This window comes from Colletes gigas, unplaced genomic scaffold (genome assembly GCF_013123115.1).
Source record: "Colletes gigas isolate AHSC1104 unplaced genomic scaffold, ASM1312311v1 Colletes_gigas_Sc00003, whole genome shotgun sequence".
Classification (NCBI taxonomy): Eukaryota; Metazoa; Arthropoda; class Insecta; order Hymenoptera; family Colletidae; genus Colletes; species Colletes gigas.
Genome location: NW_025106632.1, coordinates 3,945,848 through 3,972,480, shown reverse-complemented (window position 1 = coordinate 3,972,480; position 26,633 = coordinate 3,945,848). Strand labels below are relative to the sequence as shown.

Genomic DNA, 26,633 nt, shown 5'->3' with positions numbered 1-26,633 from the left:
CCTTCGGTCGACGGTCAGTCGTCGAGTGACGAGCAAACCCGAGGCGCCTGCGCGTTTACCCCCGCGGTGGCAGCCATTAACCGATGCCCGACTTATCGCGCAGGTGCCATCTGACGGTCACCTGGTAATTACTACACTCACACCACCGAAACCGGATGTTCTTTAAGCCCCACGGGTCCCCCGATCTCTAATTCATCCCGATACTTTTGCTAGCTTCTTCGAGACTTGATCCATTTCCGATAAGGCTGGACACTTTTTTATTTGAAACTAACAATAACCCACGGGAACGAGAAACAATTACTCCAATAAAAATCTATACATAACGAACGAATCTGTAAGGGTAGGTATTTTCGTAATTGTGTTTCCCCCGAACGCTCGATATTATTTTTAATTTTCTGTTTTTAAAATTCCTGAAAAATTGAGAAATAACGTTATCAATCATCGCTCCAACCCCTCCGAAATTCTGAGTACGATCCAGAGAAAGGGGTATATATTATTCACAGCAGACAAAAAACGTTCACTGAATAGGTCTGCAAAAGCACCCTGACAGAGATAAATTGAGACAAAGTAGATTGTTTGCTTCGTGTCAGATTTTTATTTAGGTTTTTTACAAAAAATGTTTTTCGTATCTTCCATTTCATAGCACATTCGAGATCTTCATTAATTTTAAAAAATACACGACTTTCGTGAAATTGTGTCACAGGTATATTATTCGAATATCCGACTACTGTAATCGATGATATTTTCGCAATAATCATAATTACAGATATTGATTATTCCTTTATTTGTAACAACACTCACGGTTCGTTTATTCAATACAGACCTCCTAAGCTAGGCAGCACTAAAATTGTTATTTACAGAGTGAATTTACTCCCTGCTCGCATAAACATGCAATCTGTTTTTCCATGACGTAGGCTTTCATAGATAAAGCTAACTATCCGTACCTGCGTCAGAGTTAATTTGCAAACCTACGTTAACTGGACACTTTTGTCTACTTCTGTAATTACCATACGCCTCTAAATCCTTCGACTACTTTTTCAATCTCACAATTAAGTACAATTAAGTACACCCAATGACTGGAAATACTGAACTTCGTAGCACCTATCGACGTTATTATTTCTCGATTAATCTTCCTAATATATTAAAAATATTTGGCGCGACACCGAATCTATTCACTTTCACAGCTAACCGTGCAATCTGGTTTCTGCAACGATACTTTTTCACGTACGCCACCCGTCGCGAAAGGGTCGAGGGTTCAACTTTCTCGTAGGCGTGCACAGGTCTCCGTGTAATCGGAAACGCAGTGACGTAAAATTGCAATCTCGTCCCCTAATGCGATTAGTAAATTGAGAATAACGCTTTGTCGAAGCGGGGAACAATGTTAGTCCTGAATTAACAAAATTCACCTATCGAACGTTAGCCGTTAGTATTAATGGCCACCGCTGTAAAAGAACCCATTAAATCGATTTTACGTACGTTTGATTGAGCTTCCGTAATCGTTTTATGGGACTCATTAAACCTGGCTTCTCTGCCTTTGCTTTTACCACTGAACGCGTCGATTGCGAAACCGTTGTAACCGATTGGTCAAATAAACCTGACTTGGCGTGGGTTTAATCGTTGACCAATACTACTTGGTTTACGTTAAACTCGAGCACAAACGCTCCTTTCGCTCGGGAAACATCGATGACTAATTTCGTTCGATTCCTTTCAATGTCTTCTTTTTTACCTTCAAGGTACACATCGCGTGCTCGTTTCAAGTTTATTGAAATAAGATTGTTCGTAGCAGAAAGTTTATGTTACCGCCAGATCAACTATAGCTGTTGAATGACGTCGAGTAAACACCATTAGCCCTTTTCTTGGGATCGTCTTCGCTGTCCTCGAATTTTATTATTCCTCTAGTTCATCGAGTAGCTCGACCGTAAAAAGTATATCCAGACAGCCACCGATCGTAAGCATAAAATATCGCGCAACGTGAATTGAATTTTTCTTTTTCATTGCGAGCGCCCGTTCGACGAATAGTTCGCGTATCCTAGAGACACGTTTTAACTTATGTTTCCACATGTCTCGAAGGAACGATTCGATCGATTATCGGGGGAGGGGGAAGATGTAACCGTAAATTTAACTAGTCAGAAAATAAAATTACGACATCGTTCCTGTGCCAATGAAATATTTAATCTGCCTCGTGTCACGATACTTTGAATAATTTCAATGAAGCAATTGCTTGGTTAAAACAGAAATTATTCAGTTATGGGGATTTTTACTAGCCATATGTTTCAAGTGACGAAACATGTTTACAAAATATATGTTCAATGTCCGAGTAGGTGAAAGGTTTCTATCCGACTATTTACTACCCCGAAACCACCCCCCAGATGAGACAGATATAGGAGTCGTTGAGGAAAAAAAAAAGGTCGACACCCACCTACGTTAGTAAACCTATAATGCCTGTTTATACAGCAGATTGTAGCAACGTTATTAAAGGGAATCTGCCGATATCGTCAAACAATGTTCAATGTATATCTCATTGCACCGCATTGCTAATATTTTGAATATCAAATTGAAAAATAATTTTATAACCACCGTTATGTCGATCACAAATTAATGTAACGTAACGGAGCTTGTACACGATTATTTATACTCATATCCAAACTTATTAATAATCTACATTGTTACAGAGTAGATGTTACGTAAACAAATGATTATGGTTCGTATTGGGTTATTAATGGATTCATCAGTACGGTTTATTTAATACTAGTAATTTTTGTTCTGTTCAACGCACAACTAAATGGAAATTTACTTGAACGTAGAGCAAGTTTTAATAAAATTCCTTTTCATCGATGCACGTTAATTCGTTAAAATGCCCAGATTAAATTTTTCATGGGACTTTAATTAATAATAGGAAGCATAGTTATCGTTTAAATGGAAATACGTAGATTTCAGAAGCATTTCTTAGTAACGAAAATTCTTGGTAAAAGAGTCGCGCGCGCGCACATCGATGACGTCAAAACGTACACGTCAACACCCTTAAACCCACGCTTTTATCAACCGAACATTAAGTTTCTGCTCCGTTTGGCGAAGAAATTCTCTTTGGGAGCCATAATCTCCACGATAGCATGTTTTAACAATAAACGTGACTTTAAGGGTAACGTGTGTGACTTTCGTAAAGTTCAACCTTGAGAACAATCGCTGCCAAAGCAATATCTGGCATCGAGGTTTGTGGATGTAGACACAGAGGCACCTTTATTTCGGATCGAGATAGCTGATAAGACGTACTTCTGCCGATAATAAAAGTGATTTGATATTCATCGGAGATCGTGTTCAATTTTTAGATATGTTCCATTTTAAAGAAACCACTCGTGTGTAATTTGTCTCATCTTTACCTTTACAATTCTAGATAATTCAAGTGTTTTTATCATACGGTTATCGTTTTTACTACTCTGATATTTACTTCGTTTATTTATTAATTGTTTTGTTCGGTAGGATATATATGGGTCACTGAATTGTGCGCTTGGAAACGTATTTTTCTAATGCAACATCCTGTGTTCGGACTAATTCGCGCAGTACTGTGGATGCTATAAGATAATCATCAATGCGGATTAATAACGAAATAAACAACATTAAAACCGCGGCGTCACATTTTTTCCACTCCAATTGCCCTAATTCTCTACTATGCAATTCCACATCTCTAACGGAGGGGGCACAGCTCCAGTATAATTATGATAAATTGATCGTAAACATAATATCCTGATTATCACTACTTACACGCAGGGTTAGGTTTCGAGGAATCATTGACATAGCATGTCGCGTTTGGATCAGTTTTAAGTGATCAAACTAATGCATACATACTCCAGTGCAAAATCAGAATACATCGATACGTTTGTCTTCTTGATAGAAAAAGAATGAAATGTTCTATTTGAGAATTGGATCCTATTCAAAATTTTGTACAACATCGACCACAGAAATAAGCTTCACGAAAGGCAATTTTAATTTGTCAATTGCATATCACTTTTTTCTCAAAGATGATTTATCAAAGGCACCAGCGAATAAAATGTAATTTGACTCGAAAATTGTCAGACGATTGTATCACTTTCGTCGCCATCATTGTCTCGAAATCGGAGTTCGTACGAAATAGCGCTGAATGAGAGAAATGTAACAAATTAGGTTTAGAAACCGATCCTAGGGAAAAAGGTATAGAAACATATGACTGGCGATCCGTGTTGGAAAATATTCAGATGATCGATCTGAAGTAGCCAAGATATGCGCACACGGTCGCTCGGCAGGAATTCGCCCTCGAAAGTGGAATAGAATCGAAACCGGTAGTGCGCGGTGGTAGGTGGTCGAAAACAATATGGCGACCCATGGTTGGCGGTGTCGGGTGCGCGCGCCGATCGACATCGTGGTCCAGGGTCGTGTATGCCCGCTTTCTCCGTTTATGGACCAATCGCATCGCGCCTAGAGGAGAAAATCAATAGGCGTAGAGCCACGGATGACGTCAGCCTGCAACCCGACAATCGACCGATGCGACGCGGGCGGCGCCGGCCAATTTCTACGGAGCAATCAATAAGGAAAGATATCCACGATGTCGGCAAATAACATCTACGTATTTTTATTCCAACCATACGGAATATTTCGATATCCTTTGGTATTGCTCAAGAATTTAATCGGATGCTGCGACCGCATCCTCCCGAAGACGGGCCACTTGCTACGACGCGGCAGTGGGTTCAGAAATATTGCTACCACCATTGTCGCTGGAAATTGTCAAAATTCGCTATAACGTGTTCGGGCAAAAGCAGATATAATTTTTTTTTGTAGGATAGTAAAGGCGATTTCTCCACACGCTTTAAACGATACATGTTTGAAAAGTTTACGTTTTAAAGATTGAAATAAAATTTTAATATTCTTTGAAGAATATCTCCGTAATTTGATACTATAGGCTGTACAAATGTACCTAATACCATTGACATATGTTCATATTTTATGAGGCGCCGTTCTGGAAACATGACTGGGACATCTGCCTTCTATCATAAAAGAATAATAAATTCTAGTACCGAGGTTTATGATTTTTTTACACGTAAAATTATAATTCGACTCTACGAATCACGATACACCGAGCTTTCAGTTCTATTTTCTATCGCGAGAAATAAATAATTAAATATTTTATACGTATATTGTTCAACGTTAAATTTCTCATAGGAATCGATTTGCAAATAATTAAATGAAAAAGGTACACGTGTGAAAAAGTATTCGCACGTGATAAAAAGTGGTAATATGACACCAAACCAATCAGCAGACACTCTACTCTTTATCCCTTCTATGATACTATAATCCCTACTGGTTCGCAACAATAATTCCTATTGGCCCATTTATATAAATAGAAAAATAAAAATATTTTATTTGAATTGTAATTGTACGATTTTTTAATTATTTTACCTATATTTATTTTCCAAATACATAAATGTTTAGTTGTCGAACCTTTCTGAATTTTTAAATACACGGAACTTTAATTTCTCTTTTAATTAAAAAATATTTTTATAATTCCTCTAGTTTAAAAAGAAAATTCTGAATTTTCTAATACTTCGATCGTCGAGTAACATTCACATTTAGATGCTCGATGGTCGATCTCATAAAACACGTCTCTGGCAAACTTAATTCAGCAAAAAGGTTTAATTTACACCTCGCAATCTTTTCAGTATCAGTCTTCCGTGAAGTTGCATCTGTATACTCTAATTTCGAAAAAATTCTCCCCTGGAAGTGTGTTACACTTCTTCGGTAACGATCCCTGGAGTCGGATGTGTTCGTGTAAAAGTATACCACGAGGCAGCATTCTTTTTTTACTAACAGAAAAAAGAACCTTGTGGCAAAAACGAGTCGATTCGATGCACGTTGACTAGGGCGAAAGCGCCACCTTCGATCATAATTAACACGTCTGGCAATGTACTAACGTTATGAATCATTCGAAACATGTTGCGGACGTATCTTCCGATTAATTAGTTTCAGAATTTATTGATGAGAATGACATTCGTCGACATACTGCTCGATATTCGAGCGAATGTACACTAATTAACTTTAAAAATACATATACATCAAACCTTTTTAAACATTCGTCTTGATATCATAGAAAATGCTATTTGCGTGTTTCTAAGGAAAAATTTAAGTATACCATCAATGAAAATAGTTTGACAGAAATGTTAATTATGAGTAACATCGTTCAAAGCGCGAACAAAATTTAAAGTAACAATGCATCAATCGTTGTTTAAAATTGTTGGAAATTTTTATGACAGTCCCTCCCAATATTTATTTGAATTGTCACTGTGTAACATAGATCTAACAGTAGCGACAGAAAGACACCGACAAAAATAGAATAACACATCGCTAAAGGAGTTTAAAAAGTGTCTGATTATTGCCGCACGCATCTACTGTATAGCCAAGATATTCAAACAAGAGGAGAACGTATAATTTCTGACGTACATTTCACACCCGGGGGCCTCGCGATACATGACGTATTACGTATGCACAAACAAACTTATAACGGCTATAGAGATACTCCCGGCAAACGTGCGATAATAATGAACATGCCATTTAGCCCGAGTACTTAAAGTGACAAGAATACATTTGACTCACCAGATACGTAGGCAGTGACGTGAAAACAGCTGAGGTCCTCCGGCCATACTGGTTCTTGTTCCGCGACGTTCCTCAAGACACAGCGTGTACGCGTCGCGACACGAGCCAACTCGACTCTAACCGATCGATTATTAACGCGGGAGGTTAGGCATCTTTTTCTTCTTTCTCAGCACTCGCTCGTGCAGCTTACTAACCGTGTGGCGCTGATGTCTGTTCCCAACGTGCACAGTCGTAACATTTCAGCGTTTCGATCGCGCCAAATGCAAAACCGCCATCGAGGCGTAACGTAGACTGAACATCTAGTAGGAGTTTGTGTCCCGTTAACTGCAATACCGACATCGTTTAAAATCACTGGTTCCGTAACGCTACACGTTTAGAGACTGTGACTTTAGGAACCATATTCAACTGAATTATCAAAGTCAATAAAAGATAGTAATCGTATGAAACCCATCCCAGAGTTCGACAAATTTTATCCACGAATAACGAATAAAAATATTTTATCATTAATGCACAAACTGGAAAGTGGTAATTCTGGTTGCTCGGTCGTTTATGCGTTCAACGCATGGAAATTTTCTGCACATATCGTGCGCTTGCGTCGGAGTCATTTGCAGTGAAAGGGTTACATTTAAACGCCTTAAAACTAAAGATCCCGTAGTAGAATTGCATATGCGCGTAATACATAGGAAGTTATTAAACAAAGATTAAAGTAAAATAATGGAGAATATTCTTTATATTAATATGATATATTAATATGAAAGAAACGTCGTTGATGAATGTTTTATGTTTAAAAAAAACTATTTGAAACATTAAACAGTATTTATATGCAAAGAACAATACTAAATTGTGAATGGTTCTTTACTTATAATGTAAAATAACGACGATAAAATTTGTTTATATAAGTTCATTATTACATATGACGAGTACAATACATATGAAATATGTGTATACAAAATTGCGAATGCCTTTATAAGACAATTAAAACAAAAAATAATACGAAATTATTTATCTTACAAATAATTCGTACTAAGTTATCAATTTCAATGATAACGTACTCTTCGACGCGATGACTAATCGTAACCATTAATTTTAGCATCCAGCGGCACTCTTGAAACGACCACTAACATCATTCCAATTAACAATGTCGAAGATTGCCTTAACGTAATCGGGTCGAACATTTTTATATTGCAAATAGTAAGCATGTTCCCAAACATCAATGCCCAAAAGTGGTACCAGTCCAGTTGTAGCTTGCAAGGGATCCTGATTACTGCATGTAGCTATCTTTAATGATTTCGCCTGTTTACAATACCCGAGCCAACCCCAACCAGATCCCTGTACTGCGACGGTGCTTTCAGATAGGCGCTTTTTCATCTCTTCCAGGCTTCCAAAATCTTTTTCAATCTGTTTAACGAGTGTAGCTGCAAAATGAAAAACATTTCACAATCATGGTGTATCTGTTTCACTGATTAAGAGAAATATAAATATCTTACTCTGAGAAATTATCTACTACAAAACATATTTACCATCTGGTTTACCACCATTCGGTGACAGATTACACCAGAAAATCGAATGATTCAGATGACCGCCTCCGTTAAATTTCATTGCCGGACCCAGTGCAATTTGAGTATTGACATCACCTTTGGCTGCAGCTTCCTTCATCTTCTCCTCGGCAACATTCAAATTATTTACATAAGTTGCATGATGTTTTGAATGATGAAGTTGCATGATTTCTGCACATATGATCGGCTCTAAAGCCTTGTAATCGTAGGGTAATTCAGGAAGTGTATGTTTCGATCTTGTAAATGCATCTTTGCTGCGTAACATAAAAGACAGATATTCATGTTTTATTTGTAATATATTTTTAAATATTAATGATTTGGCTCTACTTGTTTTTGGATCAATCGAGTTTTTTTTTAATAATTAATTTTATACGATCCGTATTTTTGAATTATTTAAATTCTAAAGTCCAAGAAATAAAATGATCCAAACATCTATTATGTAATAACATAAAGATAATAAAGTATAATAATTACAATAAATATAATAAATTAAAATCATACGTTTTACACATGTGATATTGTAAAGATACTTTGAAAATTTACTAAATTATTTTCAAACTTATTTTTAATATCTACTTAAGTATCCTTTAGTTTAATTTGCAGAGATTATAAGTGTTATCTTATTTACAACATAAAATGTGTTTACTTCTTTGAGATAAAAATTCGGTGTGCAATTGAACATATTTTTTTTTTTATAAATTTTGGCCACGAAAACATCGATATATTCAAATATCAAATTGACAAGGTGCTTATCTAATAAATAAATATATCTGCGTGCCAGAGGTCGAATTAGATTAACGTGCATTTTTATATCGACATTTAATTTAAACAATTTAAAAAATTTGTATTATACATAACATAGCGTTTATTTTAAGAAATAATATCTTTTAATACAAATTAAAATTATTCGAACTTGACAGATACGTCGAGTATGCACTACGAAATGCAACTGACAAATTTTTAATAAAAAAAAAATGATTATTACGAACAAAATTTTGTACCGAAGGTGCAATTTAATTATATAAACGATTATACCGATTGAAATATATATTTAATGTACTGTACAAAGTAACGTTACGTTATAACGTCACTGATTTTGAATTTCGAGAATTTCTCCTAACCATTCTTTACATCGCAATTGTGTGTTTTTGCATGAACGTACGCATATATTGAAAGCAAATATAAATTCGCTGTAAATAAAATATTTAATAGTAAAAGCGTGAAAACAAATTATAGGTTGGAAATTATATAATATTAATTGTGTACCTTTTACAAATAAAAAGCAAGCGAAACTTACATAGTACTGGATAATAAACCACGTCTTGTCGCAAACATTGTTGTAACTTTAATGAATATGATTGTTTTATACAAAATCTAGTCAGAAAGTTGTGAGCTACGAGTGTACGTCGTTCGCCGTTCTATCGCGAACCGGCACAACTATTGCAATCCCAGTGAGGTTGGAAAGTGGCTCGTACTCGAAACTCGAGTACCAAATGCGCCAACGCCACCGGTTACGTCATAATTAGTTCTGTAGCGACAAATAATTATATTTTAAGTAAAGTTTTTTTTTCCTGTCAATACAACACTCTAACTCATTTTATACACTATGGTTTAACATAAATTAATTTTTTAAAGTATTTATCAAATTTACTTGAAAAATTATGCATAACAGAAATTTTCAACCAAAACATCTCACAATAGAAAAACGATTGATTTTTGTATAAAAATTTCTGATTTATTTTAGCGAGTAAAATGCCCCGAATAAATTACCAACGAAAACAAACTTTTTGATTAATATTTCAATTGCTACAAATTCATCATTGTTCATAACGTGTTATTTTAATTCTTGTTAATATACAAATCCCACGGCTACAAAATCAATTAAAATAAATAAAGAAACGGGACTTTATTCGGTGCTCTATGATTATTTTAAATAATCAAATTTGGATTCCATAACGAGATTTTTAATGAATCACACTGTACAACAGTAGCAATCAGTTTATATGAAAGATATATTTGAATTGAATTATATACTACTTATGTTTTAATTGTTAATTATATTTAAAAAAAAAAAAATGATATTCTCAATACGAAATATATTTACATACATAATAATTATATGCCGAAATTATAAAACGAACGGAAATTAGCTTTTATAAGAGAAATGATATGAAAATACGTGTTTTATATAAGGAATAATACAAAATAGTAATGTAAATATTTTGTACACTTGTCCTTAAAATGAAGTTGAAGATACAAATGTGATGTTTTGTCATGTACGAGGTCAGTCCGCATATTTTACTGACATTAATGCTGTCTTGTATTTTGCATAATTTACAGGTATTTAATAAATCTAACAAATAGACCTCAATTTTATTATACACAATTAAAAGCACATTTTATGCACGAGCAACGCATGACTACACACGTTTCTCACAATGGAAAAAACAATACATACATACAAATTATTGCGCACAAATCGTGTATAAATCTACGTATGTGCGTCGTCGTATATCCGATATTATTAACATTCGTGTATTTACATAATGGAAGGCGTAGCCTTAATTATTGTTTTTATTGTTAATCATGTCCTTTGTGATTCTCTCAAAAAATCTAACAAGAAGAATTACTATCGATGTTGCAACAAATTTACAATGAGCCGTTTAAAAACATTAATGCACTTGTTTACACAATAACGCATGCTTATTAGAAATTTCAATGCGATTCATTTGCAAAAAAAAAAAAAAAAAAAATAGTTTCAACTATCTATCCCTTTATTCAAACGCCGCATTATTTTGTGTACATATTATTATATGTAATTCATGTTTAGTTTTTTTGGGGGATTAACGTGACTTATAAATACTCGAATTAGAAACATATTTACAGATACGTATCGTGAAAAATAATACAAAATTGTTGAAAGTAAGTTTCATTTTTGTATATCCATATTATAATTTTTAAATAATCAAAGAAATACAGAACGTTAGACTTAGCTTGTACTGTATACAAAGTCACGTCAAGCCTTATTCTTATGTAACAAATGTGAGTATAAAATCATTCTAGAAAATTGTTCATTCTGGATCGCTTTGAAGCGTCTCGCCATTAGTGAGAACTAATGCATCATCATCAGCTTCGTTATAATCAAGAGAAAGGATGCTCTCTCTTCTCTTTTTCTTGTGTGTCCTTTCATCATCACTACCTGGAGCACTTTTGTCCCTTTTGGTCCTATCCCTACCCCTCGTTGTTCTAGATAGCACCTCCTCCCCATTAGTTTTACTGTTATTTCTATTATGACTTTTGCTCCTTAATATCCTCTTATTATTTCGACTTTCTTCATGTTCTTCTTCCCTATCACTCAATTCCTCATTCTCAACTTTGATAATCAAAGCAGCCGAATCACTAGAGCTTTCATCGTTATGGTCCGCTTGATTAGGTTTTCGTTCTACACGTTCTGTTCTTTCAGTACTTGAGAACTCACACTGAGGCGACCGTCCCGATGATAACGGTGGAGTCCTAGCACCTTTGCACATATCACTATCCTCCGTCGACTTCGAAGTCTTTGTTTCCGAAACTGAGTTTTCATCCAGTTCCTCTTTCTTAATTGGCGGTGTATGCGGTGACAAACCATTTGTTAAGTTATTTTCACTGGAATTCGCCTTCAGTGCTGCATTTTCTTGCTGTAATAACGTTACTGACTCGCGTGCTTTACGCAACTCTTGTTGCAAGAAATAAATTGTACTCTGCATCCCTTCCACATCTTCGTCCAAATCTTGTAAAAATTCATCCAATTCTATAAAAAAAGTATTAAAAAAAAAGAAGAAAAGATTATAATCAATTTATTTTGTAACATATTTAACATTGATTAATTTGAGAGAAGTACAAAGAAATAATACCTGACTGCGATTTCTTCATTTCCTCGCTGAAACTTCTCTGAAGCGCAAGATCACCTTCCAATTTGGCAATTCGACCACTGGCAATCATACGACCTAATTCTTCATTCTCTTGATATAATAATCTGCATTTTGCCATTAACCTTTTTCCCGTATTACTGGAAATAATAATAATACGTAAAGTTACTTACAGGCTAAAATGTATAATTTACTTGTTTCTAATCAAACACAAAGAGTATTATCTACCTGTCTGGTGTAAATTTCCACGCACTAAGTTCATTTTGGGTGTCTTCTAATTTAGCTTTAGTCGTGACAAGTTCTTGTCGCAATTTCTGGATTAAAATATTGACAGCTGGATCTAACAAAGCGGATCTTAATGCGGCAGCGGACGGAGCATGAGCAGCTTTCATTTCAGCAATTTGATTCTAAAACAGATACGAATTAAAGCTTACACTTATTAAAAATTTTTGATAAATTTAAATTTTCTTTATTACAGAATAATATATCTACATACAATATATTCCTGTAGTTCCTGTTCTTTAGAGGCAAGTCTCCTGACTAAAATTTTCTCTCTATGAGATGCTTCTGCATGTTGCTGCCTGTATTTGTTTTCTGATTCTCTCAATGAAGTTAGTTCACCTACAAAAGGAATATTGTGTCATTTTTTCTTTTAATTAAAACTTAACTGTTTAAAGCTGTCTATGTGCTTCATCAATTTGTTGCATACTTATTACAATCAATTAGATACAAATGTATGAAACACAAGTTTCCAAACTTGTAAAAGAATATTATAGATGTAATACTAACTCATAGAATTTAATATGTTAATGTCGAAGACTTTGATATAAATATTTCCCGATTTACTATAACAATTACATAAAAAAAATATTCCCTACTTATACACAAATAACATATAAAGTGATAGTGTAACTAATAATTAATCATGTATTTCATTATACTTTAATTTCATGTCAACAAAATATAAACGAAAATGACATCATAATAAATGCACTTATTTTTAGATAAAACCGATTTAATATTTTAGAAATGTATATTGTACCTTTATAATAAAAGTATCTGTTTTAAATACTTAAATGTAATTAATTCAAGATATTAAATACAATATTATGTAAAAGAAAATGATAACATATTAACTAGAGTTACTAACTTAATATATCAATAATAATATTTAATAAATTGATATATCAACTTATTAAATTTATCAAGTAATGTATTAGGATGTAAAAATACTATAATTCCATCTATATTGTATAGCTATATAGAATTATAGATTTTCATCAAATCATTCATATATTATAATTAAACTACATGTTTAAAATAGGATTTAAGATTTAACATTTATATAATTATTTCAGTTATTTCTTTCGCTCCGTACAATTCCAGTCACATTTTTTTGCAGATTAAACAAATTATGTGAAACAAAATTAATGTTCATTCGAATGATAAATTTGTCAAGATAGTTAAAAAAACTACTATACAAATGTATGAAACACACAGAGAGCTTGAAACCTTACAGTATATGTACATATATAATATAATGGCACAGAATACTCTGCACATTTTTTTAATACTTCATATTTTTATGTTTTTGGTGAAATAAAGCATAGTGGTGAAAATCTACTACATACTCTTTTGCCCTAAGTGCGCATAAACAAAATATGTTTTTATAGGTATGTGACATTGACTGCCTGACATTTTTAATTAGCGCATACTTTGAGTTTGGAGTCGTTGCATCGTGCCATTTGTGAGATTCTCTGTGCTTCCACCGAGACCAAGAGTGGATGTTAATTTTCTTCCACAAGAATAGACAGACTACTTGTTGCAGACACAGATGCTGTCACAAGATGACTCCCGGCCTTATTCAATCAGGTTCGTATTTTTCAGATTGGTATTTGGACATCAGGACATTATGGTGCAGGTACAAATGCATGCATGAATTGCGTTCATAAGGGGAATAGACAGGAATGGATGTCTAGGAACATAAGTAAAGTTGTTCAGTTTCATCAGACATATCTAAATATAAGATAATATTAAAGATATATAGATTGGGATAAGAATTGTTAGGATTGGAGAAAGCAGCTGGAATTTCAGATGGTAACTGCATCAATTAAAGGTTTCGTACTTCACCAAGACTTAGGTTCACGCACCCCTGGCACAGTGTTTTGTAGGCCAAAGGATGACATAGGGCCTCTGTTTTAACTCTCCTGAGTTGTATATTCAGAGCCAGCAAGGATGTTGCATTTCATTTAATCCTCGCAAAGCAGAAACTCGATATCCCATGTACACACATACACGCACGCACTGTCCTGCTTCTGGCAGTGTGGTTTGCTACACTGTAGAAAGATACGCGCACACTGCACAGTCACTTACGAGATCGTATTAAAAGTAAGCTGTGTGTGTTTATTGTGGCAAAAGGAATGATTCATAGTGAACACGTTCAAAGAAACTTTGTCGTCTCTTCTTGTCACACAATTTCACTTTTTTTTTTTCCCAATATACACTTTGCTTTTAGTATTAAGTAATTTTTAATATCAGTGGTAGCGCAACTCAACACCAGGCGATAGAATTTTGCATTATTTGCGTAATAATGTATTAGACTCTCTCATATATGCGGTATACGTAACCGTCACACCACTTCTGCTCACCGATAAAATTTCAAACACTGTACATATTGGCGTTAATTTAATTACCCGCACTACACATCACAAATGTAGTTTTGGAAATTAATACAATATTAGTATATCACTAACCTGCATCTAAAAAGTATATTACCAAATTGCTCTATCCAATACTTATATGGATACATAAATTTTTCTACAATTGACGTTCGCTTATCAATGTCATAAGAAATGTTCTTAAGAATGTCACCCATATTATTACGCTATTTACTTACTCAAGATTATTTCAATCTCAAGGCATATAAGAAACTTAGTGTCATTATTATCCTAAACACTGTACAAATAAAACGCTTGGTCCCTATTCTTAGCGTCCCTATAAGAGTCTTGTCTCTTATGAGAGACCGTTGTGTTCTGGCATTCGTAAATTCGCTTAAGAAATGTGGTGAGTGAGATGGTCTCACTCATGTGATCTCAGTACCTTCCTGGGCTGCCGCCTGGGCCTCTAGACACTCCACATACAAGTCCTGTTCAAGCCACTTGGCTGCTAGCTCGTCCTTTGTCATGCTGTCCAATTGTTGTTGCGATAGCTTCAAACGCCTTGGTTGTCTAGGGGATTGTGGACTGCTTGGTTTCCCCCCTGCACTGTTATTCTGTGGACTTCGTGGTGAAGACGGACCTGCCGACTTAACATCGTTGCACTCCTCTGCCATTTTACGCGAGATGACTAAAACTACACCCAGTAAATTTTGAGGGCTGCGTCTTCTCCTTCAGCAGTTTAACTGCGACGAATGTGTTGATATGTTGTCAGTGCTAGCGCACATTTGTCTGAAAGGATAATATATATCCCATTTAAATAATGTAATAAAACTATATAAAAAAGAACAGTTATAAAACATTCTTAAAAAGATTAAATTTGAAAATAAATTAATGAATAAAATAAGATATGTATTTCTATACGTTAGAAATATATTAAAAATTAACAAATATTTATTTTACCAAATTTACTAACTATTCAAAATATTATTTATGAAAATTTGCTCATTTAACAATGTTTTGTATAATCGTTACTGGTTCTTCTTTAAGCATGATGTGCATATAATTCAAGGTTACACAGTTGTAATGTAATAATCCTAAAATAAAATTCAGGATGCAAACTTGTTACAAGTAGCAAATAACAATTTGTGTAGAAGTTAAATGCCAAAATTCTTCGAAATGTTATAGGAGTTTAAACCGAATTGATAGATTACGTTTGATGTTTCAACGCAGAAAATACAACTTTCACTTGTGAAACATACAAAGCTACTATTGTTAAAACTATTACTGCAACTGTATCATGGACAAATATAATGGTTAGATATATTATTTACAAGAATTATTTCACCGTCGTAGACATCGCTATATTTTATTTTAAATTGAAGAAAAAAATTTTTGAGGGCAGAGATTCAGACCCGGCATTTAGAACGTACCACGTGATTCAAGCGGGTCACGTGGCTCGCTTAATGTTTTATTGCGACATACAGGGAATGTAGGATCCAGTTATCTATAGTCGAAGGGAACATTGACGCCATTATGTCGACATGTCTGCCATGAAACAGAATTTCGCGGTATAACATTGAAATTTGTATCGTCTCCTTCTGAACGTTATTCAAAACCACTTATGTGTATAGATTATTCATCAAATTTGAAAAATCTGTTTAGAAAATGTATCTATGTTTATACAACTATCCAGATGTTCGGTATTTCAGTGTAGAGTATACGTAAAGTCTCGGTATATTTTGCTAATATAGTATCTCATTCATACCTGATTTAGTGGCACACCTATCATTCCACTGAAGAATGTTTGTATCCAGTGTTGGATATACCGTGAACCAACGAAACGCGACACCATATATGTGTATATGTACATATAGATACACATATATATACACAGCTATAATTTCGTAGCTCTTGTGAGCAAGTAAAAACCACGGTTAGCAAGTTTCTCGATCGATCAATCGGTGAAGCGAATAAACGTTACGTGCAGAGTCCGTCTGGATGTTCCACGCATTCCAAATACAATATTAATACACGCACTTGATAAATATATCGTATAATTCCAGAAAAATTATACCATTATAACTGAATACAGTAATGTAACTAATCACGAACAATGATTACCGCCGACCCCAAGAGTCAGAATGGCTAAAGAAACGAATATCAGCGCATGCTCCAATCACGGTTGTCCAACTACAGTGCTGACATAGAAATGACCGAATAGTATTGTGGATAAACACAACATAGAGAATGTCAAAAAAAAAAAAAGTAAAAAAGTAAGAACCAACGCTTCGAAGAGAAATTTACGAAATGAAAAAAATTATAATTTCTTTGCACAAAAACCGCGTGACTAAATCTTAATTTTACACTTTAATAATCCACAGCCATCTTAAGTACGACATAAGAAGTATACATATGTATATATAAACACGCACACACATATATATATATATATACACGATTCAAACGCCGAATCACAGACTTCTGCACCGAGTAGATCGTTGTGAAGTTCTAAACTAATCTAAAACGTTTCAAGATGGCAAGGAAAGCCCGCCATTTTCAAATTGTATTTAAATAATAGGATCCTTGTGCGTTTTGTTTGTTACGTGATCATAGTATAAGCGAGATCACGGAAGATTCAATAAGTTATCTTAAAAGATCGGGACCAAACTTCTGTTACAATAACTTGTATTCGAAAACGCTTTATTGAGAAGAACCTCCGAAACTTTACGAGCTCACATATACGTGATCGGATATAGTGTGGAAAAAGAGTTTGCGCATTCTCTGTGCCTCCGGTATCCGATGTGGTAACACTAACTTAGTCTTGATCCTTTGGAACAAGTCCCGGATCTCTGACAATTGTGTATGTATATACATCTCTGGATGCATGAATAGAATCCCCCCAAAAAATACATTAATTTCTCTGTGAATTAGGGAGTAGAAATAATAACACGGATATAATACACATGCTCTCTATATCTGTTTTTGTTTGCGGTAATACTTTACAATGATGAAAAAATCTAAAAGAAAATTTGTTAGATCTGTTCCTTCAATAATATTATTTCTCAAAATATTAAAAACGTTTTCGATAATCATTATTATCGTAACACCTCTGAAAAACATATTTGAATATTATCACTTCTTAGAATTTAATATCTGAAATACTGTATTTTTATATTAAACATCCAATTACATTGACAATATTATAATTATATTCTGCATATTATTATATAAAAACCGATAATGTTTTATCTATTAAGCAATTATAGGTTATATTTGTAACCTTTACATAAAATTAGCCCATCCGTTCTAGTAATTGGAACTTGTATTTAATAACTACAGATTATGAATAAATCTTTATATGTTGTTTATTACTGCAGTTATAATATCATTTTCATTGTTTGATGTCATTAATTGTATCAAATTTTTCAATTTTAGATTTTGTAGAAAAACAATTATTCAACAATGACTATAAAGCACATTGCAATACTTGGTACAACTACCATTGTACTTGGCGCAACTACAGTGCCACACTCTATTGGTTTAGAAACATATAGAAAACTTAGAGCTAAATATCGGTGAGTATTTGTAAACATTAAACATTTTTTAATGTTACATGATAATTGTCATTTGGTTGATTTTTTAAAATAGCATGAATAAAACGGAAGAACCAGTTAAGAGAAAATATAAAAATATATTTCAAGAAGTAATGGATGATTTGAAATTAGAAGAAGAGGAAAAAAAGAAACTACAAATTTTCAACGTTATCGGTTATGATATGTTTCATGCTGGATCAACATCATCAAAGTATGGTGGAGCGATTGGAATTCCAATGCATTTTCAATACACAGATGTAAACAGCGTGGACAAAGACAACATATATTTAATGGACAAACCTGTTGATTGGGGTCAACGAGCTGGAACAAATTTCTTGAACTCGCTAATACTTTCAGATGATGCTAAGAAATTTGCAATAGCTCAAGAAATCTTAAAAGTAAAAGGCAATCAGTTGCTTAACCTTGCAGTAGAAACTTTGATTAATATTGGAATAGTCATTATTGTATATAACCTATTGTATAAAGGATTCAAAATTTCTCAAAGAAAAAAATTGGTACGTTATTCATTTCATATTATTGCAACTATGCTAGGATCTCTTTTGTATCGTGCATCCGCAGTTATGCGTAATTATACATTTGAAATGAAAATTGATGAACAATTAGCTCAACTAAATCCTAAGTATATCGAAGGTGGTAAGGAATTTTATAGTAAGTTATTAAGTAGAAACATTGCTTTGAGAACGCTTTTAGGAGAAACTGGCCCAAAGTTATTTACAGTTGATGGAAACGAAAAGATGTTCCTCTGGCCAAGAACAGTATCAATTTTTGATAAGAAATTTTTCTTCGAGTCAAGAATGGAAAATACTGAACAATTAGTGTAATATTGTTTCTGTATCTCAGTAATAATTCTGTGAATTAACATCTTTGTATAAATGCGATGAATAAAAATTATTAATGATATAATATTATACTAACTAGATTTTATTTATTAACATATTAATTCCATAATTTATACACATGTTAAAAGTATTTTGTTTGTAATGATTGTTATTTTAATTAAATAAAATTATATAAAATTTGATACAGTAATACGTTATAAAATATTCTTTTTAATTTTAAAGGGAGCATGTGCATAAATTGCAGGCAATAATTGTAACAGTAAATATTTATTCCATTAATAAATTTATAAGTGATTATAAGAGTCAATTACCATATTTATAAATAAACAGTTCATACTTATCCTTATACGATGAGAGATATACTAAAACATGAAATTAATCATACCGTATCATATACCTATCAGTAAACTGTGCAAAACTTTTTACATTATACATACGTATTTCCTACATATTATGTACTTTATAATTTTTTAAACCATATTAAGTCTTTCAAACTATATGCTTTATGAATAAATACAAGATACTTACAACCTAATATACAAAAGTACTTACACAGCGTTAAATTATATACACTACTTTGCACTATGTGAGACCCAGAGAACCAAGCTGAAAAATTAAGCGATCAGTTGAAAGATATTCTAAAATTAATATATTCTTGCTAAATTTCTTTACCAATGTCATCTTATCCTCTTCTTTCTTAAGTATTTTTGTTGTCTGTTCTTGATCAAATTTAACAACTGCAGCAATTACTCTTGCAAGCACCATTGTTTCTCTTCCCATCATATACTCAAATAAAATATTTCTAAGGTATTCGATTTCTGTTGAATCTTCTAATGTATCGTTTCTTAATTTTACTAATTTTCTAAGTTCTGATAATTCGCGCCTCTGAGCTGTCAGTGTTTGTTGAAGGGTATGAAAAGAACCAGTATTCGATTGCACTGCCGCCATTGCAACTCGCGAAGTACTCTCTAATTCCTAAGTAAAATTTTATCTCCGATTAATTCTAATTTCTTATTTACATACATTATCTTAATTTAATTACAAACATGTATTGTGCATGCAGTAACAAATAATATAGAAAAATGTAACTGAAATAAGATTGGATTTAATAAAACATAACGAAGGGCAAGTCTTTTACCTTGGTAACTAAATCAGTTTGTATATCAGGCTGAAAGAAATATAAATGCAAATCAAATTATAAAAGTAGCAAATGAATGTAAAATATAAATATTACACAAATAAAAGGCATCAAAATAGTAGCAAAGATGATTTTAAATAAAATTAGAAAAATTGACACATCTTAAGTTTTCTTTAACTAACCCTCCTTTCGTTACGCCATTCTTTTGTTAATTCATTAATTTCTTCATCGTGTTTTGCTTCTAGATTGTCAGTTTTTTGTTGTATAATTGACTTCCATTTTTTTTCACTTTCTCTAAGTTCATCTGTGTGTTCCTTTTTCATTAATGTAATTTTCTCCATTAATTGATTCATGTCCTTTGCTTTTTGGGCCATTAGATTCTTATTTTCTAAAATTAGATTTTCAATTTGTTCAGATTTTGCTGCTAATTCTATTTGCAAATCTTTTAATTGTTCTTTGTATTGTTGCATAAGATTTGATACGTAATTTTGCTGGTGGTCTAATTAAAAGTATAATATTAGTTGTAGTATGTTATAATAAATAAACAAAATTGAAATAATTTTAATTTAAACTAAATTATGATTTACCAAACCGTTTTTCCAGTGCAGCATGTAATTCTTCTTCTTTATCCTGTAACTGAGCCTGAAATTCTTTAACCAATTGTTTCAATCTCATACTTTGTTCTTCTTCATTTGTTTTTAATTCTTCTCGTAATTTATCTGTTTGATTTTTTAATTCATTATTGATAATTTGCATTTGTGATTCTTTTGCCTGGAATGTTAATAATGCCTCGTCCAATTGTGCCTTCAATTTTGTATTTTCTTCTTGTAATCTATTACTTTCTTCGCTAAGGGATTCATCTAGATCCTTATTAGCATGAATATTTTGTATTTCTTTTTGTAATGCAGTATTCGATTCTTTAAGAATCTCTGCTTGTACTTCTAGCTTAGTAATATTTTCTTTTAAATATTCAATATTACTTTTTGATATTTCTACTTCTGTATCTTCTTCTATCGTTGAAGATTTTAGTCTTTCAATTTCTCTTAACAATTCTGTATTTCTGGAGTCCAATAATTTTAACTCTGCTACTTTCTCATCTACTACAAATTTTAATTCATCTAATTCTGCTACTAACTCTATGTTTCTAACTTTACCTATAGATATTTTTTTTATTTTAACCAGTAATTTAAAGTTCGTTGCTCTCAATGTATCAAGTTCAGCTTTTAATTCAATATTCTTAGACTCTATTTGCTGTAAACTGGAAATTTCAGATTTTAAGTTATTTACATGAGATTGAAGTTCTGCATTCACAGAATCCACATTTTCTAATTCCGCAATTTTATTCTTGAAAGAAAAATTTTCACTAACCAATTCGCTATTTTGTAGATATAATTTTTCTAATTTAATTTTTTCTTCGTTTAAAATATTAAGTTCTAGTTTTAATTTGTTATTCTCTTCTTCAAATAATTTTAGTGTTGTCAGTTTCTGTTCCAATAATCCTAAATTTATTAAAAGTTCTGCATTTTTCTCTTCTATGTTTTTATTATTCTCTAAAGCTAATTTTAATTCAGATATTTCATTAAATAATTCCTTATTTTTTATCGTAAGATGTTCTTTAATTGCTTCTGCTTCCTTCTTGTATAATATCAGTTGTTCAGTTTCTAATGTTAGTTCTTCAGTTTTAGACTGCAACTCTGTATTTAATATCATTATTTGACTCTTCAAATTTTCTATATCTTGATTTTGTTCACTCGAACGATTTCTGTGCAATTCGATCTCCTTATTCAATTGTATACTGTCATTTAATAATTTCTGATTATGTTCCTCATAATTTGAAACTTCTTGTTTCAATGTTTCATTAGTCTCATACAACTTTTGGTTATGTTTCAAAAACTCATTCTCTTTATCTTTTAAATTTTTATTTTCCAAGTTGATCTCACTTTGGATTAATTTTAATTGTTCCAACTCTGACGCTATAGTTGAATTACTATCTTTTAGAGTCATTATTTGGCAGTTTTCGGATTTCAATACATCTATTTCTTTTTCCAATATTTTTAACTGTTCCAATAATTCAATATTTCTAGTCTTTATTTCATTAACTTCATCATTTAATTTCTCTATTGTTATATCTTGTTGGTCTTTAACAGTTTTTAACTTTTTCAATTGAGATAATTTTGTTTGTATTGTTTTTTGTAACGTTTTATTTGAGGTTGTAAGTTCGGTAATTTGTATTTCATGTTCTTCAATTAACTTTACGTGATTTTTATTATCAACATTTAAACTTTCTATACAATTTTCTTTAGTCTTCAATGCTTCGCTAAGAGTATTTATTTCCATTTCTTTTTCACAGATATTTCCTTTTAGAGACTGTATTTCCGATTGTAAATAGTTTGTTTGTTCTTCCAATTTATTATAATTAGTTTCTGTAGTTTCCATATACTTTTGCTTAAATTCTTCTAGTTCTTTTGTACTTTTATTTGCAGTTTCAAGTTGTACTTTTAAGTTGGATACTTCACTGGTAAGTGACTGATTCGTAGCATTAACGGTGCGGAGTTCCTCTTTTAAAGATTCTGATTCTGTTTGTAACGATTTTACTTTTACTGATAAGTTACATAAATCTTGTAATTTAAAATTAAGATTATCAATTTCAGCTATAAGTTTACAATTTTTTAAATCAAGTTCATTTTGTTGCTCAAGTTTTATCGACATCTGTATTAACTGTTCCTTATATGTCTCTAAATCTACTTCTAGGTTTGATTTAAGACATGTAACATCATCTAGTTCTGTTTTTAGCTCATTGTATTTCTGTTTAAATTCTTCCAAATCTTTTAACGTAGTTTGTAAATTTTGTACCTCGTCATTTTGAATATTACCATTCTGTTCCAGCGATGTAGTAAGTACATTCTTCAAAACAGAAATTTCAGTATTAAACTGTGCGAAGAGTTTCATTGCATTATTTTTAATATACATAGTGTCATCTTTTAACCCTCGTACAGAATCTTTGTAACTTAGAATATTTTTAATTAAAATATTTTTATCTTCTTGAAGTGAGTAATTATTAAAGCTATCTGTTTGAAGTCTGGTTCTAAGATCAGTGATACTACTTTTACAAGATTCAAGTTCACTGTACACTCCAAGTAATTCAGTGTTTTTATTTTCTAATTCGTCGTTTAATTTCTTTATTTCTGTATGGTCTTGCGTCTTTTCTTTAAGAGTTTTTATTTCTAAATCCTGCGTATATAATTTCTCTTTAGCTTTTTCTAACATTGCTGCATACTCATGAACTTTAATGTTATAATTTTCACATACTTTATCTCTATCTACCAAAGCACTCCTCATATTTTCTAATTCCTTATCAAGACTTTGCACAGTAGCCTGCAGTTTCTCAATTGTTGTCTGCGCTTCTTTCTTTATTTCTTCTAGAATAATTTTCTGTGCATCTTGTTCGTTCTTTAATTCTGTAGAGCTAAGTTTGGAGTTTGAAAGTTCTATAAATAATTTGCCCCTTTCATTTTGATACTCTTCAGAAAGCTTTTGTAATTCCTCTAACTTATGTCTCATTTCTTCTAATTCACTTTCCTTCCCATCTAATTTAGACTTCAAATCTTGAAATATTTCATCGTTATCTACTTTTGAAGTTTTCTCCGGTATATTTTCTTTTTCAAGTTTCTCCAATCGTTTTAGAAGCTCTTTATTACGATCAACCTCTTCGTGATATTTCAATCCCATGTTCTCTTCCAAATTAATTAATTTCTGTTGCATTTCCTGCTGCATAAGTTTTAAAGCTTCCGACTTCCCCCGAGAGATATCTTGTATGACTTCTTGTTTCTCCGAATCTAAATTTTGAGTAGAATGTAGTAATTTCAGTTTCTCCACTTCAGTTTTATATTTGTCAATAGTTTCACTTAAGTCGGCCTTACATTCTGACATGTGTTTCAAGTCTAACCGAAGTTGTTTGATTTGTTCTTCTTTGTCTTCCAATTCTCTGTGTATAGAAAGTTTATTTTCAGCTAATGATATAGCAGATTCCTCTTCGCGTTGTTTTAAAATGTTCATTTGGTCTGTTATGTTTTTGATTTCTACAGACGCGTTATTTAATTCTGTTTCTTTTTCCGTATAGGAATTTTGTAGCGCTGCATAATTTGATTCTAATGTATTTTTTTCTGTTAGTACTTCGGTAAACTTTTCTTTGTTTCGTTTTAAGGACTCCTTATATTTGAGAACAACATTTTCTAATTTCTTCAGTTTATCCTTCAGTTGTGCATTTTCTGTTAACAATGCACTTTCATTAGAATTATTAGATGATTCGGCATTAAAGTCAATGAGATTATCTTTTAAATTTTCTTTATAATCATTCGCATCTGATGTTGCATCATCTGAATTTGGTCCACTTGTTTGCAAAAGTTTTATCTGAAACAAAAGTAGCATTAAAATCTATTATAAAATAATTCTTTTTAGAATTACCTTTGTATTTAATGTGTTTATTATGTGACCTTTTTCCTCTATGTCATTTCTTAATGCCTCCTCTAAATGAGCTTTTGCCTGCTGTTCTAACTGACATTGTTCTTTCAAATCTGTTATTCGTCTCAATGCTTTATCCTGACTTTCTACTAAAACTGATTTTAATTTGCTGTTTTCTCTCTCTAACTCTTGATAATGTGTTGCTAAATCAGTGTACCTTCCACGATATTTATGATATTTTGCTTGTATTTTTCTGTATGCAGAGTATATATGGTCTTTTGAAACTTTATCTAATTGTGGATTTATATTTTCATCTATTTCGCTAGCAGATTGATCCATATCAGACTGCGAATAAAACAGAAATCTATGTTTAATTGTATTTTCAATTATTTTATACGTTTAATATTTTTCAAGTACCTTACCTGCAAATGATATAAATTAGCAGAACTCTCGTAAATTGGAAAAAGCGACGAAGTATCACTGGTAATACTGCTATTTGATGACCTCCTAGAAATACCTGTAGAATTTGGTGTAGGAGACATCAAATCCACATTTTGAAAACCATGTTTAGCAGGACTGTTTTTTGGTGTTTCTGCAAGTAAAATTTTTAATATTTGATAATTCTAAATAATATTATATATTGCAATTTATACTTTTATACGATTATAATTTTTAAAATATTAAAACAATATTTTAATCCAATTGATTAGTTTTTATAGGGCACAACTTTAATTATATGCGCATAACGTAAACCGGTTGTAGTTATTCTTATCTATAACTATCTTTATCGCAAGGAAACAGATGCAAGAACAGAAACTTACCATCTCCTTCCTCCGTCAGACTAAAATTGTCATTGGATGTAGATAGTTCTTGTATCGAACTATTTGATAAAGCTGGAGATGTGACGGCCTAGATTAAATTATTCATTAATACATTTATATAGTATATGTAAATATCATTAATTATACCAATATAACGAAACAACATGTACAATGATACATAATGTTTTCTATGTTTTACACTTTGAAAGGCTTCATGTTATTATAAATGATCGAGAATGACAAAATAAAAACCATATAGTAATCTGAAATGTCAAACCTGGGCCAATTGCTGCATGCTCGCCTGTAATCTGGCAGGCGATTGTTTCATTTCTTCCGCAAGCTTGTCTTTAAATTTCTTAAACATTTTTGCAAAATATTACGAACACCCGTGTCGTTTCAATCAAACTTTATGAATTTCCATAAATGTGTTTATGTGAAATTAGGTTGGGATCGAAGTTAACAATAATTCAAGTTTAAACATAATCTGAAGGATTATTCTACAATGTACAAGAAAGCATTGTCAGAAATTATCGGCTACCATACCCATTACTTTAATTCTTCGCGAAGAAGACGTTTACAGTGCGATATTAAAAATTTGGCGTGGAAATCATATACATATGTAGGCACGATTATTGCCAGTTATTGCCATTGATGTCGATATCAGTAGATCGTTGTCACATATGATTTTATTGGAGTGTCAGAAATTTATACTTAAAATATATTGAATCCACTACTCGGTGTACATTTCATTCTTTTATCACATACAATTTTCTTGTTCGTTCATTCATTTCACTTACATTTTAGACGGTTGATTATGAACGGATTATAAATGCGAAGAAATTGAAAACTAAAATGAACCTCTGTAGATAAGTGCATACAAGGCGTAATACCTTACATAGGGTGACAATAAAATTTCAATTCTTGGAACGTATTTTGACGTAGATACAATTAGTAAAAATATAGAATTATTTTATTTCACGGTAATTTTATGGTGCTATTTTCAATACGGGAGAAACAATAC

At 32.3% G+C, this 26,633-nt stretch overlaps 5 protein-coding genes across 22 annotated transcripts in view; 1 reads left to right on the top strand and 4 right to left on the bottom strand.

Moving 5' to 3' along the window:
- LOC122404507 (kinesin-like protein unc-104) overlaps window positions 1-6,889 on the bottom strand; it is a 34,170-nt gene extending 27,281 nt beyond the window's left edge. For all 12 annotated transcript variants that reach the window (XM_043408511.1, XM_043408515.1, XM_043408521.1 and 9 more), the window contains exon 1: window positions 6,619-6,889. The gene's annotated coding sequence lies outside the window, so the exon portion shown is untranslated. The remainder of the gene's footprint in view (window positions 1-6,618) is intronic.
- A 639-nt stretch (window positions 6,890-7,528) lies between these two features.
- Window positions 7,529-9,696, bottom strand: LOC122404638 (superoxide dismutase [Mn], mitochondrial). The gene is made up of 3 exons (XM_043408785.1): window positions 9,472-9,696; window positions 8,139-8,428; window positions 7,529-8,033 (listed from the first exon to the last, which is right to left on the bottom strand). The coding sequence occupies exons 1-3, from the start codon at window positions 9,507-9,509 to the stop codon at window positions 7,705-7,707; spliced, it is 657 nt and encodes a 218-aa protein (XP_043264720.1). The 5' UTR covers window positions 9,510-9,696; the 3' UTR covers window positions 7,529-7,704.
- Window positions 9,697-10,334: 638 nt separating this feature from the next.
- On the bottom strand, window positions 10,335-16,809 carry LOC122404636 (pre-mRNA-splicing regulator female-lethal(2)D). 2 transcript variants are annotated; one of them, XM_043408779.1, is made up of 6 exons: window positions 16,505-16,809; window positions 15,182-15,528; window positions 12,579-12,703; window positions 12,311-12,489; window positions 12,068-12,222; window positions 10,335-11,964 (listed from the first exon to the last, which is right to left on the bottom strand). In XM_043408779.1, exons 2-6 carry the CDS (start codon window positions 15,411-15,413, stop codon window positions 11,246-11,248), a joined length of 1,410 nt encoding a protein of 469 aa, XP_043264714.1. In that variant the 5' UTR covers window positions 15,414-15,528; window positions 16,505-16,809; the 3' UTR covers window positions 10,335-11,245. The 2 variants fall into 2 exon arrangements, with proteins under 2 accessions (XP_043264714.1, XP_043264715.1); XM_043408780.1 differs by lacking the exons at window positions 15,182-15,528; window positions 16,505-16,809 and adding an exon at window positions 13,798-14,178.
- Window positions 16,810-17,041: 232 nt separating this feature from the next.
- On the top strand, window positions 17,042-19,224 carry LOC122404637 (transmembrane protein 177). 3 transcript variants are annotated; one of them, XM_043408783.1, is made up of 3 exons: window positions 17,042-17,129; window positions 18,175-18,314; window positions 18,388-19,224. In XM_043408783.1, the coding sequence occupies exons 2-3, from the start codon at window positions 18,202-18,204 to the stop codon at window positions 19,172-19,174; spliced, it is 900 nt and encodes a 299-aa protein (XP_043264718.1). In that variant the 5' UTR covers window positions 17,042-17,129; window positions 18,175-18,201; the 3' UTR covers window positions 19,175-19,224. The 3 variants fall into 3 exon arrangements, with proteins under 3 accessions (XP_043264718.1, XP_043264716.1, XP_043264717.1); XM_043408781.1 differs by lacking the exon at window positions 17,042-17,129 and adding an exon at window positions 17,476-17,599; XM_043408782.1 differs by lacking the exon at window positions 17,042-17,129 and adding an exon at window positions 17,641-17,730.
- A 314-nt stretch (window positions 19,225-19,538) lies between these two features.
- LOC122404647 (golgin subfamily A member 4-like) lies at window positions 19,539-26,501 on the bottom strand. Of its 4 annotated transcripts, XM_043408808.1 has the most exons (10): window positions 26,410-26,501; window positions 25,890-25,967; window positions 25,613-25,700; window positions 25,214-25,383; window positions 24,795-25,136; window positions 20,918-24,740; window positions 20,513-20,829; window positions 20,331-20,360; window positions 19,865-20,167; window positions 19,539-19,798 (listed from the first exon to the last, which is right to left on the bottom strand). In XM_043408808.1, exons 2-10 carry the CDS (start codon window positions 25,938-25,940, stop codon window positions 19,775-19,777), a joined length of 5,148 nt encoding a protein of 1,715 aa, XP_043264743.1. In that variant the 5' UTR covers window positions 25,941-25,967; window positions 26,410-26,501; the 3' UTR covers window positions 19,539-19,774. The 4 variants fall into 4 exon arrangements, with proteins under 4 accessions (XP_043264743.1, XP_043264744.1, XP_043264740.1 ...); XM_043408809.1 differs by having other exon boundaries at window positions 20,513-20,718; window positions 25,890-26,466; XM_043408805.1 differs by having other exon boundaries at window positions 25,890-26,463.
- Between the last annotated feature and the right edge of the window lie 132 nt (window positions 26,502-26,633).